At 43.8% G+C, this 20,638-nt stretch overlaps 1 protein-coding gene across 1 annotated transcript in view; it reads right to left on the bottom strand.

Annotated features, from left to right (window-relative positions):
• Window positions 1-5,585: 5,585 nt before the first annotated feature.
• Window positions 5,586-20,638, bottom strand: part of SLC6A16 (solute carrier family 6 member 16) — a 45,074-nt gene continuing 30,021 nt past the window's right edge. The window contains exons 8-13 of the mRNA XM_083376573.1: window positions 19,251-19,492; window positions 15,683-15,866; window positions 14,745-14,946; window positions 10,230-10,389; window positions 9,888-10,050; window positions 5,586-9,406 (exon numbers count right to left, since the gene is read on the bottom strand). Coding sequence (XP_083232699.1) covers window positions 9,140-9,406; window positions 9,888-10,050; window positions 10,230-10,389; window positions 14,745-14,946; window positions 15,683-15,866; window positions 19,251-19,492 — 1,218 coding nt within the window. The 3' untranslated portion in view covers window positions 5,586-9,139. The remainder of the gene's footprint in view (window positions 9,407-9,887; window positions 10,051-10,229; window positions 10,390-14,744; window positions 14,947-15,682; window positions 15,867-19,250; window positions 19,493-20,638) is intronic.

Raw genomic sequence — 20,638 nt, 5'->3', positions numbered from 1 at the left:
GATTTGCTTCTGCCTAAACGTGCCGGCTTGCGCTAAGATCGCTAAAAAGCTAATCGCGTGGAATTTGGTTCGCACGCTACTGTACACCCCGTCAAAATAGAGTTGACTAGTAGCTTAATGGTTGCGTGAAGTGCTGAGTTTTAAGAATTCTTCGACGAACAAAAAAAAGAAGGCAGGGAGAAGCCTTAGTGCAGGGGTAGGCAACCTCGGCTCTTTTATGACTCATGGACTTCAACTCCCAGAATTCCTGAGCTGGCTCAGGAATTCTGGGAGTTGAAGTCCATGAGTCATAAAAGAGCCGAGGTTGCCTACCCCTGCCTTAGTGAAACTGGGCATAATTCAATAATAAAACATAATTAAAACTGGGTATAATTTCAAATGCAGGAATGGGAAACTTTGTTTTACCCTACATTGATTCTTTTTAAAACATAAATTCGCCTTCTAATCTTGTACTTAACTCTTGCTAATTTTAATCTTAATGCTTTTAAATGTTGTTTTTTTATACTTATGCTTTTATTCTATCCTAAGCAGTCCCAGAGGACGATGAAATGGTTTGCATATGAATTTAATAAGAAAGAAACTAATGGCAATGACAGCCAAATTGCTCGAGTTATTTAGCGTTTGGAAAAAAAATAGATTTGATTCTGTAAACCGCTTAGAGAGGGCTGTAATGCACTGCAAAGAGGTATGTAAGTCTAAGTGCTATTGCTATTATGTGCCATCAAGTGCTATTATGTGCCCTTAGCGACCACGTAGATAACTTTTCTCCATCAGAACGAAGTAATAGATACTCAAAAGTTAAATAAATAAATAAATAAATAAATAATAAAGCACCGGATCAAATAAAGCCAAAGATTCTCTTTTTTCAGTTTTAGGTACCCTAAAGTTGAATACTTTGTTACCCTAACTAGGGCATCCCGTGTTATCCAAGATATACACCCTAAGGTTCTAGGGCTTTAGATGATTCTTAATAGTTTGCAGAGTTCTCCAAATATTAAAATTGTGTAATTTTAAATTGATAGTAAACATTCTAACATATGGAGGCATATCAACTACTATGGGGTTCGTGGTGCTTTCTGAGCTTGGTGGTTGCTTGAAGATGTTTCATCAGAGGCGTAGCGTGGGGGGTGCAGGGGGGGCCGGCCGCACCGGGCGCAACATCTGGGGGGGCGCGCTCGCACTCGCAGCTCTCTGCCCCTGCCTGGCTCACTCACTCTCTCTCACTGCAGTGCTGGCTGTGCGAATCCGAGCCACCGCCGACTGTGGAGGGGGGGGTGCCAGGCGTGCGGTGAGGTGCGGAGAGAGAGCGAGGGACTATCTGGGGGAGGGACAGTGCAGCGGCCGGGTGCTTGCCCCGGGTGCTGACAACCCACGCTACGCCACTGTGTTTCATTACTGTACTAGGTATAACAACACCAATGCAAACCCCACTCTCTTATAGTGCTGATGATGTCACCTAGTTTGGTAATGAAATATCTACAAGAAAACCACCAAGCTCAGAGAACAAGTTCAACCCTGAGCTACAACTATTTTCTTCTATCAGTACATATCAACTACGTTTTAATTTCAATTACATTAAATCAAATGCAGTTTTCGTTCTTCCTCCATGCATACAGCATTAGGAGTTTACACAACTGGAATAGGCAGCTGGTCTTTTTTTAAAAAAAAAAAAGATCAGAAAATGCAGTGAAATCAGCTCCTCTAAGAAGGCACTGCTGTTGACCATTTTCAAATACTCAAAGAGATGTAAGTTTAGCTACGTGGAACTCAAATCGTGTGTTAGTTACCTGACATTTTAGGCTTCAGCATTAGCATTTTTTAAAGGTGATACTAGTACTTTTAACATGGCAGTTTAGACCTTTTTTTTGTTCATTTCAGGAAAACATTTTCCCCTCTTCTTAGTCAAGCCATTTGATATTCAACTATCCTGTGTTTTTGATGTTAAACAAGACAACTTATTCTGAAAGTTCCTGAATACACTTCCTAGTTTTAAGAATGATACAAACTCAGCTAAGAGAAATGAAACCCATTGTCAGAATCCATTTATATCACATTCATAAATGTATGTTTAAAACATTATCCCCCCCCCAATACGGATTCTGCCCTCTCCCGAGGAAGGAGGAGCATATGTGGATTCAGCCTGCCTTAGGTTATTTCAAAGACCAAGTAAACCTTTTGAACTAGGGGGATCAAAAGGGAGGGGGAGAGGAAGAAGGCAATAACCAGAAAGATTTGAAGTTCCTTTCCCCCCCCACGAAAGGGTTGACACGAAGTAGAAGGATGGGGGCTGACCAAATGGGGTTGAGGGAAGGGGGGTTGAACTGCGTACCCTTTATAAAATTTCAATTTGTAAAATAATACTAAGTCCTGTCTTGTATTCCCACAACCAAGCATGTCCTAGTAAAGATTCCTTTTGGACTAGAACTGACTCCCAGAGTTTTTGTCTTCCTAAGACATGGTTTGGGGTGGGTCCAGACACCCATACATTTACCACTTTTGGTATCTGTTTGTCTAGAATTGATGTTTTCTCTTCAAGTCTCACAGAATAGTTTTAAGAAAAATAGAAATCCAGCTGAGAAAAGAGTAACCCATAAATCCAGCTGGGTTTTACCTTTCTTGAAACTTTTAAGTATAAAGGTTTTTTTTATTGTTTGATCACTTGCTTTCTAAAGGTTCGTGGCTCAGCGCGGGGGAGAGAGGATGGTTCTGTGTGAGCGGCAGGTACACACGCACACATCTTCATTTGTGTGTGAGTAGGCCTGTGAGCACCAGCGCCCACCACTCACGTGGCCCGGTTGGAAATAAGCCACGGCCTGTTAGTGAGCCGCAGGCCTCAGGTTGGGGACCCCTGCTCTAAAGTGTCACTTAGGTAAAATGCACTTGTCATTTGTTTCTGTACCCCATAAAAAGACGTCCATCCTTTAATAAATGCTTTTTGCTTTGCCTGAATTAGATAGATAGATAGATAGATAGATAGATAGATAGATAGATAGATAAATAATAGATAAGATGATAGATACCTTTATTGTCATTTTTTACTGTGGGCACAATGGCACACATTAAAAATGAAATTTAGCTGCTTGTTCTCAAAGTGTACGCATACATAACACACATTTAAACATACTATATACAACATATGTATAGACCTACATCCTTACATATACAGCAGTGGCCAAAATTGTGGAAACCTTTTGGAAAAAGTGTACAGTAGAAATACCATCTTTGGTTAAGTTTCCACCATTTTTTTTCTAATTTCTTTAAAACTGTAGCCTTGTTCACTTAATAATACTATTTTACATCGCTTTCTGGGCAACTAGTCAACTCTTTGCACCATTACTTTAATTTTATTACGTTTTGCAAGCTCACTAAATGAAAGAAAAAAACCCCAACCAACTTGATAGCGATCAAATAACAGACTGACAAATGTCCTCCTCTCAGCTTCAATACATGACATCAATAACTGAATCCTACTGTGATCTCATCGCCAAAACAAGATGACACCTGATTGGCTACAATCAGATGAAGGAAAGCCACCTGATATCAACCTAAGCAAGTTGTGCTTCCTTTTTCTGGTTATTTGGCTATAACGTTTCATAGAATACAGTACAGATAATTAAACAAATTTTGTTGCATTACATTCTTGATTAAATTATCTTTCCACTGATATATAATTTTATGGTACTACTCCAAAAAAAGTGGTGTTATTAGCCATCAAACCTCAAAAATACATTTTTCCCAAAAGATTTCCACAATTTTGGCCATTACTGTAAGTAACATATAAATATTTATCACTGTCCATGTTGAATACATAATGGAAGGAGGAAGCTTTAGAGTTCAGGTTAATACTGTATGGAACAAAACTGTGACTGAAACTGGATGTTCTGCTTCGGATACCACGGAGCCCCCTCCTCCCAGAAGGTAACAAAGAAAATACATTGTGAAGAGGATGTGTCGTGTCCCAGACAATCTTGCGGACCCTGCTCAAACAACGTTTATGTGCTATGTCCTGGATGGGAGGGAGGGAACTGCCAATAATCTTTTCGGCCATCGTCACCACTCTGCACCGCCTTCCTGTCTGAAGCAGTGATGCTTCCAAACCAGACTATGATGCCGTTTGACAGGATGCTCTCGATCGTCCCACTGTAGAAAGAAAAACATGCTTTTCTCATGCGACACAGAAAATGCAGGCGCTGCTCACTAGTGTCTCGCTGTTTAGCGACCAAGCCAGCCTATTTATTAACTGCACACCCAGGAATTTGATGCCGGTAACCATCTCCACAGGTGAATCGTTAATGCACAGAGGAGTGTGGCTGTGCCTGCCTTTTCTGAAATCGACAATGATCTCTTCAGTTTTTTCCAATGTTTAAAACTAGACTGTTTTCCGTACACCAGTTCACCAAACCCTCAAACTCCTTGCGGTAAGCACCCTCACTGTCATCCTGAGTAAGGCCCACTACTGTTGTATCATCTGCAAATTTCACAGTAGGGTTGGTGGCAAATCTAGCACAACAGTCATGGATCAACAGGGTGAGCAGCAGCGGACTTAGGATGCAGCCCTGAGGAGAACCTGTGCTCAAGAAAATGGTGTTAGAAATGTTTGTTCCAGCTCACACATACTGGGGCCTGTTAGTAAGAAAATCAAGAATCCAGTTGCACAAAAGAATGTTTAAGCCTAAAGGGCCCGGTTTATCTACTAGATGCTGAGGAGTGAATGTTGAATGCTGAAGTGAATTCGACAAACAACAAACGCACATGAGTATTTCTTTCCTCTAACTGCTCCAAGCTCAGATGGAGAAGCGAAGAAATAGCATCCTCTGTAGAGCGATTTGGTCAGTAGGCAAACTGAAGCGGGCCAAATGCTGGTGGGAGCCTGGATACAATAATGTCATTTATCAGCTTCTCAAAGCATTACATAACGATAGATGTCAGTGCAACCGGACAGTAATCATTGAGGTCTGTAATTGTGGACTTTTTTCGGCACAGGCAAAATTATGGCCACCTTAAAATACGATGGGACTACTGCCTGCTGCAATGAGAGATTGAAAATATTACTTGGTGATTTGAATTTTGGGTGATTCATACTTTCAAATGGGCAAAGAAAGCCCTTTGCAAAGGTAAAACTGTCTTTCTCAAATTCAGGGATCAAGTTCTTGTTAGTTCCATGCTGAACTTGGGCAACTGAGTTTCAAGGCAACAGACACAATACGGAAAATATTATATTTTGAACCATTTGGGGTACAAGTTTCATGAAATCTGATTTTGAATGAGGATTTGGTGAATTCCAAAATCCTTGAAACCACCTATTTCACATTTTGGAATGTTGTTTTTTTATACAGCCCTAGCTATAGCACAAAGAGTGACTGAGATGTCCTTAAGCTGCCCAATCAAAATGAAATAAATCGTGACAGCTGTATCTATATTTTGAAATGCCCTAATTTGAGCAAGGAAAACTTCCCTAATTTGAACCTGAGAACTTATCTTCATTGCCACTGTAGTTCTTTATCGTATGATAAAGAAGTTTAAATGAACCAAGACAGAAATCAGTTTCCCACCCTAGAATTTAATACAATGCAACTATTTGTGCTAAACACCTTTTATTGAAGAGAAAAGGGGAAAACAATTAGAGGTTTGTTTTCTTCTTTAAGGCTCATTTGTAGACCTCAGGTTCCGTTCCCTCGCAAGAAACTGACACCCATCACCAGAACAGTGTTTTAATTACTTGCTTTGTTCTGCCCTGCATTAGGGAAGTCCTCAAAACAAAATTTAAACTCCCAACATACAGTTCATTTATTGAACTATTGAAAAAGTCCAGTAATTCCCCATAGAGAATATCATAAAAATAAGCAGTCCATTGACTACTTCTCCAAAGTTTTTAGCTCTTTGAGCTATAATCTCTGACTAAGTACTGGAAAAGTCCATCCTCCCCTTTATTTCTCACTGAAGTAGAATCTCACTGAAGTAAGACTGCAGTTCGCATTCTTGTTGGTACTGTGATCCACCCATCCACCAACCCCAGGGGATCCTAGGGTTATGCAAGGAATAAACATACCACTAGCAGTATTTTAGTTATCACTAGTTTTCAAACGGCACCACCACCACTGCTTTACGCAGTCCTTATGCAGGTTAAACAAGGAGCAAAACCTCCAATGTGTTTTGACCACTTTGCTTTTCCAATTATTTTTAAATATTTGTGACAACCCGCCTAAGAGGTCGCATTGCATAGCCAGAGATCCTCCAGACTGAGGAAGGTATCCCTCCCAGTCACCAGTATAACAGTTAAGTTTTTAAAACAGTCTTTCTCAACCTCAACAACTTTTAAGAGGTGTGGACTTCAACTCCCAGGAGTCCCCAATCAGCATGGCTGGCTGGAGAATTCTTAACACTGCCCAGGTTGAGAAACACTGCTTAGATGAAAGGAACATGAAAGAACATGGTGCCATCAGATGTCAGTGGGTGGGTCCTTGCTCTTGAGGAGCTGTCTAAAATGGATTTGGGGGAATAGGGAGGAACACACAACGGTGTGAGACACAGATGCTCTAGCAGAGTCAAATGCACCTTTTCTTCCTGGATCTCATTCATTCTTTGCAGAGCATGACCACGACGAGGATGCTATCTGCTCTATCCTCTCTGGCAATTCTCAGGAATTCCCAGCTGTCTCTACATTTTCCAAACTTGTATGGCTTCTTTCAGTTGTTCTGAGCTCTGGCTGATGTTGACTTTAATGGTATTTAGCCACCATGTTTTTTGGTGGCCTCATTTCCTTTCACCACAATTCACTGCAGAACGTGGTGCCTTGAAATCCAATAACTGTAGCTCTCCAGTCAAGAGTTTGTCCGACCAACAGTTATAAAGATGCCTTCATGGGGAACAGAATAAGGTTCTTTGAAAGTTGTTCAAACTATAAGGTGGCTCACCAAAGTGAAAAGAGTCCACTTAAATATATTTTATTCACAGGTCCTTTATCATTCCATTTACAGTTTTACTGTCCTCCAGCATGTGTCTTTCAAGATGATATGGAATCGTTGTGTGTCGTTCATTCACATTTATTGGAAAAGCAGCCTCTTATGACAAACTATCCAACTGGAAGATGGGCTATATTTTCCAAATGTCTTTTCTGTCCTTTCTCCTTATCAAACAAAGGGCAGATTTTTTTTTAAAAGAACGGAATAATAACGCAGTCTTCCTTTTGTATTTTTTTAAAAATGAGATGCAGTCCCCGATATGTCGGGCAGGTTAATTTATCCGAGCTCAATCCTGCAATAATGTTTGAAGTTACAACTGTTTAGTGCCCTGTTAATTTTTAAAAGCATCGACCGTGTTGCCATTTACTTTTTTGATTCTTTGATTCCAGCCCAAAGGAACGCTGCAAAGAAATTACGTAAAGGGACTCGGGGGCTTTATCGGTCTGTTCATCAGCGGAATAGGACCAAATTTGGTGTGGGAGAAGTCGTCCGTAAAAGAAAGGTCAAATCTGAAACGATCCAGATCAGGCCAGGATTTTTTAAAAAAAAATTGTCAGAAAAATCCCCTCTATGTATCTCTATGAGAGAGGTATCTGGACAGTAGCTTGGAATGTTGCCCGCTGATCTAAGCCGTTTCCTCTTAGTCACATGACCCACAGAAGAGCTAAAAAAAGAATTCTGGAAACCCTTTTCTCATGCATTTCCTACTTGGTTTAAAAATAAGCACTAGCGAAACACGCTGCTGAAGTGAGAACATTAAAGCAGTCTAGTTTCCATTTTAAATTATTTTCCCCCTCTCACTCCCATCTTAACCTTAAAAAAATATACTGTACACTGTGATCATACAGATCCTATACACTTAGGAATGGGTAACCAGGCTGTAACAAATAAGCACTTAGCATTAAATACTTGGGTTTTGTTTTGCTTGGAATTCCCTTCCTACCAATAGCCCAGGGGTAGGCAAACCTCAGCTCTTTTATGACTCGTGGACTTCAACTCCCAGAATTCCTGAGCCAGCATGGCTCCGCTTGGAAACCTCTCTCTTTCCCCTCAGCATGGCTGGCTCAGGAATTCTGGGAGTTGAAGTCCACAAGTCATAAAAGGGCCAAGGTGGCCTACCCCTGCAATAGCCGCTCAGGTTCCACCCCACTATTATGGGTGGAATTGGTTTGGACAAGCATGAGTGTTGAAAATTAAGAAGCTTGTAGTTTCCAGCGGAAGAGCCATGATGGTTTAGCTCCAGAAGCCTTGGACTTGGCGTCGGCCTCTAAAGTCACTATTGTGAGTCTCTGCTTTTAGACCCGAGTAACCTTCCTCTTGTTCTAGGGACAGAACTGCAAGGCCAAAGAAATATTCTTTGCTTATTAAGGCTATCAAAGGCTGCAAATGCAGCAGCAATCGGGTGGAGAATTGCACATTTTATACAGGTAGTTCTCGTTTTAACGACTGGCCACTTAACAACCATTCAGAGTTATGATGGACTTCAAAATAGCTGCTTAACCACTGCTCAAAATTATGATGGGGCTTCAGAAAAGCTAGGGACACGGTGGCTCAGTGGGTTAGGACGCTGAGCTTGTCGATCAGAAGGTCGGCAGTTTGGCGGGTCGAATCCCGAGTGACGCATAACAGAGTGAGCGCCTGCTACTCGTCCCAGCTTGTGCCAACCTAGCAGTTCGAAAGCACGTAAAAAATGCAAGTAGAAAAATAGGGACCACTACGGTGGGAAGGTAACAGCGTTCCGTGCGCCTTTGGCATCTAGTCATGCCGGTCACATGACCACGGAGACGTCCTCGGACAAGCGCTGACTCTTCGGCTTTGAAACGAAGATGAGCACCGCCGCACCCTACTGGGGTCACATGATTGCATTTTGGGTGCTCGGCAACTGGCTCACTTTTACAGCCGGTTGGAGAGTCCCGTGGTCACATGACCACAATTTGCAGCATTTTTTGCCATTTTCCAGCAGAAAATGGCAAAAAATGCCTGTTGGAAATGCTGGATTTGCGTAATGACTCCCTGATTCACTTAATAATTGTGGCTGACTCACTTTATGACTGTTGTAAAACAGCAATAGCAAGTTCGGTCACCTGGTGCCTCGGCTTATGACCGAAATGACGTATGACCAAAATTCTGGGCTCCACTGTGTTTGTAAGTTGAGGACTACCTGTACATCACCTATTCTATTCCTGCCCTTCTTCTGCTGGCACAAGAAAGTAACCATTGCCTGGGGGATTGAGTTCAAGATCAGCCGGACTTTCTTTTTCTTGCACCCTGTCTTCCTCTTCAGTGGGTACAGGTATCTGGCCAGAGTTGTGGCTGTGTTGGGAAAACCTTTCCAGCAAGAGCTGTCTAAGAAACATGACTGGAATGGGTAGAGCAGCCACAACAATCAGGCTAATGAGAAGGCCCAAGGCCCATGGTGGGTATTCCAGCTGCTCCTCCTCCGCCTGGAAAGGAAAGGGAGAGAGAGGAAATTTTAGATGCTTCTCACTTTTACATCAGGCCTCTTCTATACATTCACGGGTTGCCTCAGGAAGAGAATTCAGTGGGAAAAAAAGCTCTTCTCCACATGCTGCTCCAGAGGTAAGCCATAATACGATGCATTTGTTTGGACTTAACAATCTGAACACTTGCATTTTTTAAAATTCTAAAGGCTAAACGTATTGTGTGAACCAACACTTTAAATCAAGGGGTCCCCAACCCCTGGGCTGCGGCTTAGTACCGGGCCATGGGCCGTTTGGAAGCGGTCCGTGGAAATGACAGGTGCGTGCATGCCCACAGCTCCATTTGTACAAGCAGCGGGCACACATGCCTAGATGCCACATGTACACATGTCCCTAGATTTCATTTTTTTTGTTTTCCTTTTCGAACAAGACAAGCAGGCCAACTGCAATGCGTGAAAAACGAGAGTAGATAAAGTTCTTTTACCTTTTCTCTGTTCCAGGCAGTGTAAGTGGGGCGCTTCATGAGCAAGTATACCAAACTCGCTAGCAACAGGCACAACATTGCTGCCAGACTCACAAAGCGCCACATGTAGCTGTAGATTTTCCACGGCCGCCAGCCCAGCATGTTTTCTATGTCATCCAAGAACCTGCAGGAAGAAAAAAACATGGGAGGCAAAAGTAGTAGATAGCTGGATGGCGGAAACAAGACTGTTTGCGCAAAGGTTACGCGAAAATTACGATTAAACCCTACCTACTTTTCTTCAACTTCCCAAGACACAAACAAACTGGAAACAGGTAGAGTTAGGAGGGAAAGTAAGAGAATTACCTGTCCGCTCCATAGATCCAGGCTATGGCAAAAGCTTCACTGGCTACAACAATAAGCAGGGGCAGAGTGGCTGAATAGTCGTCAAACATAGTCACAAAATAGTTGCCTGATCCCTGAACGAAAACCAAGCCCAACAGGAATCCAATAATGCAGCACACAACTGTAGGGAGAGAAACAGAAAACACAGCGGCATGAATGGATACCAGTCAGAACTTCTGGATCGATACACTCAATGAGAAATGCCATCGATATTTTTATTTGGCCTGATCAGAGGACTAACAGAGGCCTCTGGATGCCAACGAGCAGCATAAGATACAGGTGGCAGCGTTTTTAAAAATAGGAGGTGCCATCTCGATCAGAGTAATGTAGGAATGTAACCCTTGTTTTAATGGCCTATCACAGGGGTCCCCAACCCCTGGTCCGTGGACCGGTACTGGGCCGCGGCATGCCAGCAACCAGTCCGCACAAACAGGCAAAGCCCCATCCATGGGATGCAGGCAGCACACAAAACTACGCACTCTCCGGTCCGTGGAAAAAACTTTTCTCTGTGGCACTGGTCCCTGGTGCTCAAAAGGTTGGCCTATCAGATATCTACAGCCAGTATATCTCCGTCGGGGTCCCTGTTTCAAACAGAGATGTGAGCAAAATGCAAATTGGCCTAGCTCAGTTACTTTGCTGCACTCTTCTGCAGCCGTTTCTCTGCTGTTACAGCATGATGGCAGAAGAACTGCAGTCCAAAAGAGCTATGAGACCTGGATGAGGTTGACATTTAGGGAGAAGATGCAGTTGCTTGTTTGTTTAGGCCACAGGTAGGCAACCTCGGCTCTTTTATGACTCATGGACTTCAACTCCCAGAATTCCTGAGCCAGCCATGCTGAGGGAAAAGGGAGAGGTTTCCAAGCTGAGCCATGCTGGCTCAGGAATTCTGGGAGTTGAAGTCCATGAGTCATAAAAGAGCCGAGGTTGCCTACCCCTGGTTTAGGCCCAGGTGTGGGACAGCTGCTGGCACCATAAGCTGGAATGGAGAAGACCCTTTGAGATCTCTTGTCCAAGACCCACAAAACATGGAAGCAGTCCATATGGAACTGGAGGCCAGACTAGGAGCTCTGCAATTGTGTACAGACAATCCTTAACTTACATTTGTTTAGCAACTATTTGAAGTTACAACAGCTTTGAAAAAAAGTGCCTTATGACCGGCCCTCCTTTTACTTACGACCATGGTAGAGTCCCCACAGTCATATGATTCAAATTTGGGCACTTGGCAACCAGCATGCATTGATGACGGCTGCGGTGTCCCACGGTCATAGGATCGCCATTTGCAACCTTCCTACTCGCACCTTCTGACTAGCAAAGTCAGATCTGCTTAACAGCTGTGTGATTCACTGAAGAACCGCAGTGATTTGCTTAACAAATAGTGGGGGGGGGAAAGATCCTAAAATTGGGTACGACTCACAAGGAGTGCCTTGCTTAGCAACAGAAATTCTGATCCCAAATATGATCATAACCTGAGGATTACCTGTATGTTAACAATGGGAAAAAAAGCCCCAAATGATGGTTCTTTTTCCTGAAAAGGGAAAATTCCAATTTTATGGATTTAATATGAAATCTACTTGAAGCGTTTGCTGTAAAAGGAACTGTCATGGTTCCAACTAATGAAACACTTCAAAGAATCTTCAGGCATTGTTTTATTCTAAAAAGCCTATAATAATGAGAACAAAGCGTCGGCACGGCATGGATGGTTGCCAAAATCTGAATTCCCTTCCCTTCAGCACCTAACATCTGGCACAGTTCCCACCTCCAAATTAGCAGTCATAAATCACATTCTCCAATCAGTTTGTTAGGCAAAGCTTCGCTTCAGTTCTATTACGGGCCATTTCTTATCTTATTAAAAACAACCGGGGTAGCATTCTCCTCCCTCCAGCTTCATCTAATTCTCACAGCAAAACAATTTAAAGGAAAAGGCCGCCTCTTATATTGTCAAAGCGAAAACATCCAATGTTTGCAGCATTGACAGGAACAAGGCTTTGTTTTTTGCTTCATTGTGATGTGGAATTTGCATGTCATCTTTTGCTCCTTCAGTAACAGGGATCTGCGTGGGCGTGGATGCACCAACCTTCCATGGTGTCTTGCAGAGCAGAGCACCAGATTGATTTTAAAATGCATTCATTCTCCTCTGCACTCTTGACGTTGGGAAGTAGTAGCAACCAAATTCTGACCCGGCCATCTGAAGTGGCCCCATCAACAATCAACACCATTGGCATCCCATTTTAAATGCAGCCTCTTCTTCCTGGAATCTGAAATCCTATCACAGGGATGGCAAACCTTTTAGATACCAAGTGCCCCAAAACCGCCCTGCATGCCCCCGCTCTGCCCCCCCGCCCCACCCGGCTGCAGGGCCACCTACTGTCTCCACGGTGCGCCGCAGATCACCCAGGGGGCCCTGCAGCGCCATGGCGGCCACGCCCTTCGCCTGCGCCCCGCAGTATCATCTGCACGTGACGGGGCCCGAGGGCAGAGTCTTATCCCTGCTACCTGGCTATCATGTCCTCGGCTGCACTGCTCCATGTGGGTCGTGCCCAGGGGTGACTCTCCTCCAGGGGAGCTGCTAGTGAGGAGGGGGACGCGGGGGGGGGGCGGCGGCGCTGGGGCGACACGCGTGCCCACAGAGAGGGCTCTGCCTGCCACCTCTGGCACGTGTGCCATAGGTTTGCCACCACTGCCCTATCACTTTATTTTGCAGAATATTTCAAATCCTATCCCGTTTAGCGGCCCATATTCTGCAGAGTCCAAAGCGCTGGCAATTTAAAATCCCAGCCCTTGTATTATACAGGTGAAATTTGAAAAATTAGAATATCGTGCAAAAATTCATTTATTTCAGTAATGCAACTTAAAAGGGGAAACTAATATATGAGATAGACTCATTACATGCAAAGCAAGATAGTTCAAGCCGTGATTTGTCATAATTGTGATGATTATGGTGTACAGCTCATGAAAACCCCAAATCCACAATCTCAGAAAATTAGAATATTACATGCAATCAATAAAACAAGGAGTGTACATAGAACAATATCGGACCTCTGAAAAGTATAAGCATGTATATGTACTCAGTACTTGTTTTGGGCCCCTTTTGCAGCAATTACTTCCTCAATGCGGCCTGGCATGGAAGCTATCAGCCTGTGGCACTGCTGAGGTGTTATGGAAGACCAGGATGCTTCAATAGCGGCCTTCAGCTCTTCTGCATTGTTCGGTCTCATGTCTCTCATTTTTCTCTTGGCAATGCCCCATAGATTCTCTATGGGGTTCAAGTCAGGCGAGTTTGCTCGCCAATCAAGCACAGTAATCCCACGGTCATTGAACCAGGTTTTGGTGCTTTTGGCAGTGTGGGCAGGTGCCAAGTCCCGCTGGAAAATGAAGTAAGCATCCCCATAAAGCTCGTCTGCATGAAGTGCTCCAAAATCTCCTGGTAGATGGCTGCGTTGACCCTGGACTTAATGAAGCACAGTGGACCAACTCCAGCAGATGACATGGCTCCCCAAATCAACACAGACTGTGGAAACTTCACACTGGACTTCAAACATCTTGCAGTGTGTGCCTCTCCATTCGTCCTCCAGACTCTGGGTCCTTGGTTTCCAAATGAGATGCAAAAGTTGCTCTCATCAGAAAAGAGGACTTTGGACCACTGAGCAACAGACCAGGTCTGTTTTTCTTTAGCCCAGCTAAGACGCTTCTGACATTTGTTGTTCAGGAGCACCTTGACAAGAGGAATACGACATTTGAAACCCATGTCCAGGATCCGTCTCTGTGTGGGGGCTCTTGATGCACTGACTCCAGCCTCAGTCCACTCCTTGTGAAAGTCCCCAACTCTTTTGAATGGCCTTTTCCTGACAATCCTCTCCAGGCTGTGGTCATCCCTGCTGCTTGTGCACCTTTTTCTTCCACTTTTCCCTTCCAGATAACTTTCTATTAATGTGCTTTGATACAGCACTTGAGGAACATCCAACTTCTTTTGCAATTACCTTTTGAGGCTTTCCCTCCTTATGGAGGGTGTCAGTGATGGTTTTCTGCACAACAGTCAGGTCAGCAGACTTCCCCATGATTGTGATTCCTACTGAAGCAGACTGAGAGACCATTTAAAGGCTCAGGAACCCTTTGCAGGTGTTATGGCTTAATTAGCTGATTAGAGTGGGACACTTTGAGCCTAGAATATTGCAGCTTTTCGCAATATTCTAATTTTCTGAGATTGTGGATTTGGGGTTTTCATGAGCTGTACGCCATAATCATCACAATTACGACAAATCAGGGCTTGAACTATCTTGCTTTGCACGTAATGAGTCTATCTCATATATTAGTTTCCCCCTTTAAGTTGCATTACTGAAATAAATGAACTTTTGCACGATATTCTAATTTTTTGAGTTTCATCTGTATATTATATATATATATATATTATATATTAATGCGGCCATGAATTCTGGTCTTGCCCCAGGTGAAGAAAGACAGACTGCCCATTTCTGGTACCTGTGAACAGCATCCGGCGACGGTTGAGACTGTGGAAGTTGTCCAGTAAAGGAGTGATGATTCCTTGCATGTTCCCTAACATGGTGCTTAGCCCTAAATTGAGCAGCATAAAAAAAAACATCATAGACCAGAAAGGGGCTGTTGGAAACAGGGTCATAGCTTCTGTGAAGGTGATGAAGGCCAGGCCTGTCCCTTCCACGCCCTGAGGGAGAAAGAGAGAAAAAACATTGACAGTAGGAGCTGTAGCAAATGTCAAATGTTAAAGCAGATGGAAAACTTTTAATAGAGCCGTTCCCCAAATCCTACTGCTGATGTTACCTAGTTCGGTAACTAAACACTCAGAAACTCTACTGAAACAAGCTTGGAGAGCAAACCACTGCCAGAGTCTTCACCAATCTGGATCTCTTCCAGATGTGAGGACTTCAATTTTAAGACTTCCCCAGCCAGCATTCCCCTACTTACACATCCAGAAGACAGCCAATAGGGCAGGGGTCTTCAAACCTGGTCCTTCTATGTCTTGAGGAATTCTGGGCACTGAAGTCCACAAGTCATAAAAGGGCCAAGTTTGAAGACCCCTGCAATAGGGGTGTCTGTGGAATTCTGGGAGTTGAAGTGCACAGATCTTAAAGTTGCTAAGGTTGAGAAACACTGCACTAAGCCGAAAGGTTATGTTTTAACTGGCAAGTCATAATATAGGCAGGGCCACGTCTGCTCAATAGCTTGACTTCTTTTTACCCCAAATGCAGCTGTTTGCTTCTTGGGATAGATTTCAGCCCCTGACTGGGTCCACACACATCATTCTAATCCATAACCTTGCTATTTTGGCTTTGGTGAACTCAGCCACTGGGTTTTATAGACCCTCGTTAACGGTTTGGCCTGCTCTTGAATGATCTATAGTTAGCTGGATTTGTGAATCCAGCCCTTGCCCATCCATTCACCTTATTCATTTCATCTTCTACACGACAGTCACCAAGTTTCCACTCCTGCAATTGCTTCTTTGTTTCATTCCATTCATCCTGATACCACCTGCTGTATTGAGCAGGTGAAAATTCAGACAGGTTTGCAGGAAGTACAGCTGAAAGGGAACCATTCTTCACTAGCTCGGTCAAAAGTCTTGCATTTCTGCCAAACAAGACATATAGCACATGTAGAAAGATTAGAAAACATCTGAACTCCCAAACAGAACATAAAAACCTGAACTCAGTGACCTGGAAGACACGATTAGACAAAGGTTGGGCAACCAAGGCTCGGAGGCAACATTGGAATTTCAAGAATAGGTTGGGTAACAATACTGGAATTTGATGTCCAACACATCTGGAGGGTTCCAGGTAGAGCTTAAACTGTTGCAAGTGAATTGGTAGTGGAGTGGTTAGAATGCAGTATTGCAGGCTAAATCTGCCCACAGCCAGGAGTTCGATCCTGACTGGCTCGTTGACTCAGCCTTCCGTCCTTCCGAGGTTGGTAAAATGAGGACCCAGATTGTTGGGGGCAATAGGCTGACTCTGTAAAACCGCTTAGAGAGGGCTGTAAAGCACTATGGAGCGGTACTGTATATAAGTCTAAGTCAGGGGTCTTCAAACTTGGCCCTTTTATGACTTGTGGACTTCAACTCCTAGAATTCCTCAGCCAGGCACGCTGGATGATGAATTCTGGGAGTTGAAGTCCAGAAGTGATAAAAGTCATAAAAGGGTCAAGTTTGAAGATCCCTGGTCCAAGTGCTATTTTTATGACCATATGCTTACATACAATAAACAATTAACATACACTAATGTGTTTTATGGACTAGTCACTGACTCTATTAAGGAATGTCCAATAAGGAATGAAAAAGTATGGTTAGAAGTAACCATAATAATACAAGAGACGCAGTGGCTCAGTGGGTTAGGACGCTGAGCTTGTTGATCAGAAGGTCGGCAGTTTGGCGGGTCAAATCCCGAGTGCCACGTAGCAGAGTGAGCGCCTGTTACTCATCCCAGCTTCTGCCAACCTAGCCATTCGAAAGCACGTAAAAATGCAAGTAGAAAAATAGGGACCACTACGGTGGGAAGGTAACAGCGTTCCGTGCGCCTTTGGCGTCTAGTCATGCCGGCCACATGACCACGGAGACGTCCTCAGACAAGCGCTTGCTCTTCGGCTTTGAAACGGAGATGAGCACCGGCCCCTAGTCGGAAACGACTAGCACGCATGTGCAGGGGAACCTTTACCCTTACCTTTAACCATAATAATAATAATCTGCCAGGGTATCTCACCTCCTTTACATGAATGATCTGAAGCTGTATGGAAAAACACCATCTGATATAGAATTGCTGCTCAACAGTTTGCATAAACTGTCAAGATGGTGCAATGGAGTTTGGACTGAACAAATGCGTCACTCTTACCATCAGCAAGGAAAAATAGTGAAAAAGGAAAGAATCAAGAAGCTCTATGGAATTAACATCAAGAATCTGGTTAGCTGATACCATCAAGCACATTGGAGTCAAGAAGAAGATTAGACATGAAGACATCACGAGAGTGACGATCTTAAATTCAGAGGAGAAAATACCATCAAGGCAATCAACACCTGGGCAGCTCCAGTCATCAGATACACAGCTGTAATAATCGATTGGACTCAAGCAGAACTAAAAGTTCTGGATAGGAAGAACAATAACAATGAATCGTGCCCTTCATCCTCACAGTGATGTTGACTACTTTGCTAGGAGCAACTGTCACCAGACAACTGAAGAAGAGAAATTTGAAGGACAGTGAAGAAGATTCACTGCAGCTAGTACACCATGAATACCGAAGATCAAACTGGCCTATAAGAAAGACCAGATGAAGAATAGAAAAGAGACTTTGAAAGGCAAAGTATTGCATGGCCAGTAGACAAAAAACACAGCAGGCAAAGGAGATAACAAGACCTGGCAATGACTTAAGAGCAGGAAAGTTGAAGAACTGGGCAGAGAGGCTAATTCTAGCTATACAAGATCAAGCCTGAAGAACACAAGCATACAAAACCAGAATTGAGAAGACAGCAATAGACAGTAAGTGCTGCCTCTGTAAAGAAGCTGAAGAAACAGTAAGCAACCTAGTTTGCTGCTGCAAGATTGCACAGACTGATTACCAACAATGGCATGACAAAGTAGCAAATGAGAGTGCATTGGAGTATCTGCAAGAAATATCATTTGCCTGCAAACAAGACCTGGGGGGGAACACCCCAAAATAGACAATGTAATAGAAAATGAAGAAGCTAAAGTTACTCTGGGACTTTTGAACTCAACCAGAAAAGAAGGTTGGGTAAACACTCCAGATGTGACAATTGTTGATAAGAATGACAAAAAAAGTCTGAAGAGTGGACATGGCAGAAACTGGAACAGAAAGAACTGGGGGGAAAAAATCATAAAATACAAAGTTCTGCAAATAAAAGTAGAATGACTGTGGCAAAAGGAAGCAAAGATAGTACCAATAGTGATAGGCACCTCGGGTGCAATCCCCAAACATCTGGAGCAGTGCTTGAACACCACTGGAATTTTAAAAAACCCAGTCCATTGCAAAAAACAGCTTTACTCAAAACAGCTTAGATCTTACAGGTCTATCCTGCAACAATACCTTTTTAACAGCATCAAACACCATCAGCCTATCCCAAATCCTTGGGAAGTTTCAATAGGTGGATAAAAAATGCCAAATATGGTCTAAACATCTGGTTGACTGTGCAATGAACCATAATGATGATGATGACGATGATAATAATAATAACGATAACAACAACAACCCAATTATTCCCAGACATAACTGGGAATAATACCTAATAATATCCAGGCATCTCAAACTGTGAAGCGCCCTGCCTCCCTCACAAGCAGCACGAAGGGGACAAATTCAGTCGAGTCATTTTAACTGCAAGATAGGTAGATGCCACGAGGAGGAGAGACGGCTGAAAGATGCCGATGACAGATTTTTCCTGGAGCAAAGAACGAGACTGGTACAGGTGCAGCCAGGTGGCCCAGCCAACCTAGGACCTACCTTTTGCTGTTACACCCCCCTTCGGTACTTGAAAAGGGGTATCATATCCCCACTTAATCCTTTCTTGTAGGACTTACTGTTTGATCTCATGATAGCAATAGCCAATGCTTTTTTTGTAAAAGAAAAAGGTGCTGGAACTCACAAATGTCATACAAACCACCTTGCCTACCCTACAAGGTTCCATCCAAAAAAGGTGCCGGAACTCCGTTCTGAGCGTTCTATGAGAAAAAAAGCCCTGGCAATAGCCATAGCACTTAAGACTTATATACCGCTTCACAGTGCTTTTCAGCCCTCTCTAAGCGGTTTACAGAGTCAGCCTATTGCTCCCAACAATCTGGGTCCTCATTTTACCGACCTCGGAAGGATGGAAGGCTGAGTCAACCTTGAGCCGGTCAGGATCGAACTCCTGGCAGTCAGCAGAATTAGCCTGCAATACTGCATTCTAACCACTGCGCCACCAGGGCTCTTGATCGTACTTGTTGCCCTTTTACCAACAGTTTGATGGACACTAACCTTGCAACACAGTCGTGTGCCAACATATTGGCTCGGAAACCCAGCACGGCAAAAACCACCAGTGTGGCCAGCACCGAGGTAAGGAAATTGATGCCAGACACAAGCAACCCATCAATGTGGCAGTTGTTATGCTGAGGATTGTAGCTGGAGTAAGCAATGATGGTGCCGAAGCCCAGACCCAGGGCAAAGAATACCTGAGTGGCAGCTTGACGCCAGACCTGCATATCTCCCCAAATGGACAGCTTGGGGATGGAGAAAGATAAGAAATTGTGAGAAAGGGACGGAAGGCATCATTTCACGTTTCTGCACCTCTGGCCCTGCTAGATCTTTTCTCGTTTGCTGAAAGGTGTAAAAAGCTCAAGATGCTTTGGCCACCTCACGCTTGCACTACTGCAGTGCATTCCACACAGGATTGTCCTTGAAGACTATTTGGAAGCTACAGATAGTCCAGAATGTGGCAGCATGGACAGTTATGGACAGGCCCATGTAATACCTCTGCTTTGTGAGGTGCACTGCAAGCCAGTAGGCCTCTGAATGCAGTTCTGAATGCAGTTCAAGGTGCTGGTTATCATTTATAAAATCCTATAGGGCAGATGGCTGGGGAATTCCGAGAGTTGAAGGCCACGCATCTTCAAGGTGCCAAGGTTGAAAAACACTGCTATAAGGGATAGGGGCTGGATCTTTGAGGGATTACCTATTTCTTATAGTTTCTGCCCATTCCATACAGCCTGACAGAGCCAGCATACTCCAAGTCCCATTAATTAAACAATGTCATTTGATGGGATCCATCTCTTGACATGAGACCTGCGCTATAGAATACCATCCCAACCTAGGTTTATTTGACCACCACCTTGGAACTGATGAGGGACACGGTAGCTCAGTGGGTTAGGATGCTGAGCTTTACGTTCAGAAGGTCAGCAGTTTGGCAGGTCGAATCCCAAGTGCTGCGTAACAGAGTGAGCGCCTGTTACTCGTCCCAGCTTCTGCCAACCTAGCAGTTCGAAAGCACGTAAAAATGCAAGTAGAAAAATAGGGACCACTATGGTGGGAAAGTAACAGCATTCCGTGTGCCTTTGGCGTCTAGTCATGCCGGCCACATGACCACGGAGACATCCTTGGACAAGTGCTGGCTCTTCGGCTTTGAAACGGAGATGAGCACCAGCCCCTAGAGTCGGAAACGACTAGCACGCATGTGCGGGGGAACCTTTATCTTTACCTTGGAACTGTTTAAGTGAACCTTTAAACCCTGACTCGGTCCTGAGGTCTTAGGTTAGAATGGGTGTTGAATCCCTTGGGGGATGTTTTCTTATTCAATTAATTTTAATTTTTTTCTGGACTTCCTTTTGTTTTTCTGCATAGCAATGGCACTGAAAAAAGTGACTTACAAC

Source organism: Vipera ursinii (assembly GCF_947247035.1).
Source record: "Vipera ursinii genome assembly, chromosome: Z".
Classification (NCBI taxonomy): Eukaryota; Metazoa; Chordata; class Lepidosauria; order Squamata; family Viperidae; genus Vipera; species Vipera ursinii.
This window is presented reverse-complemented; position numbering and strand designations above follow the sequence as displayed.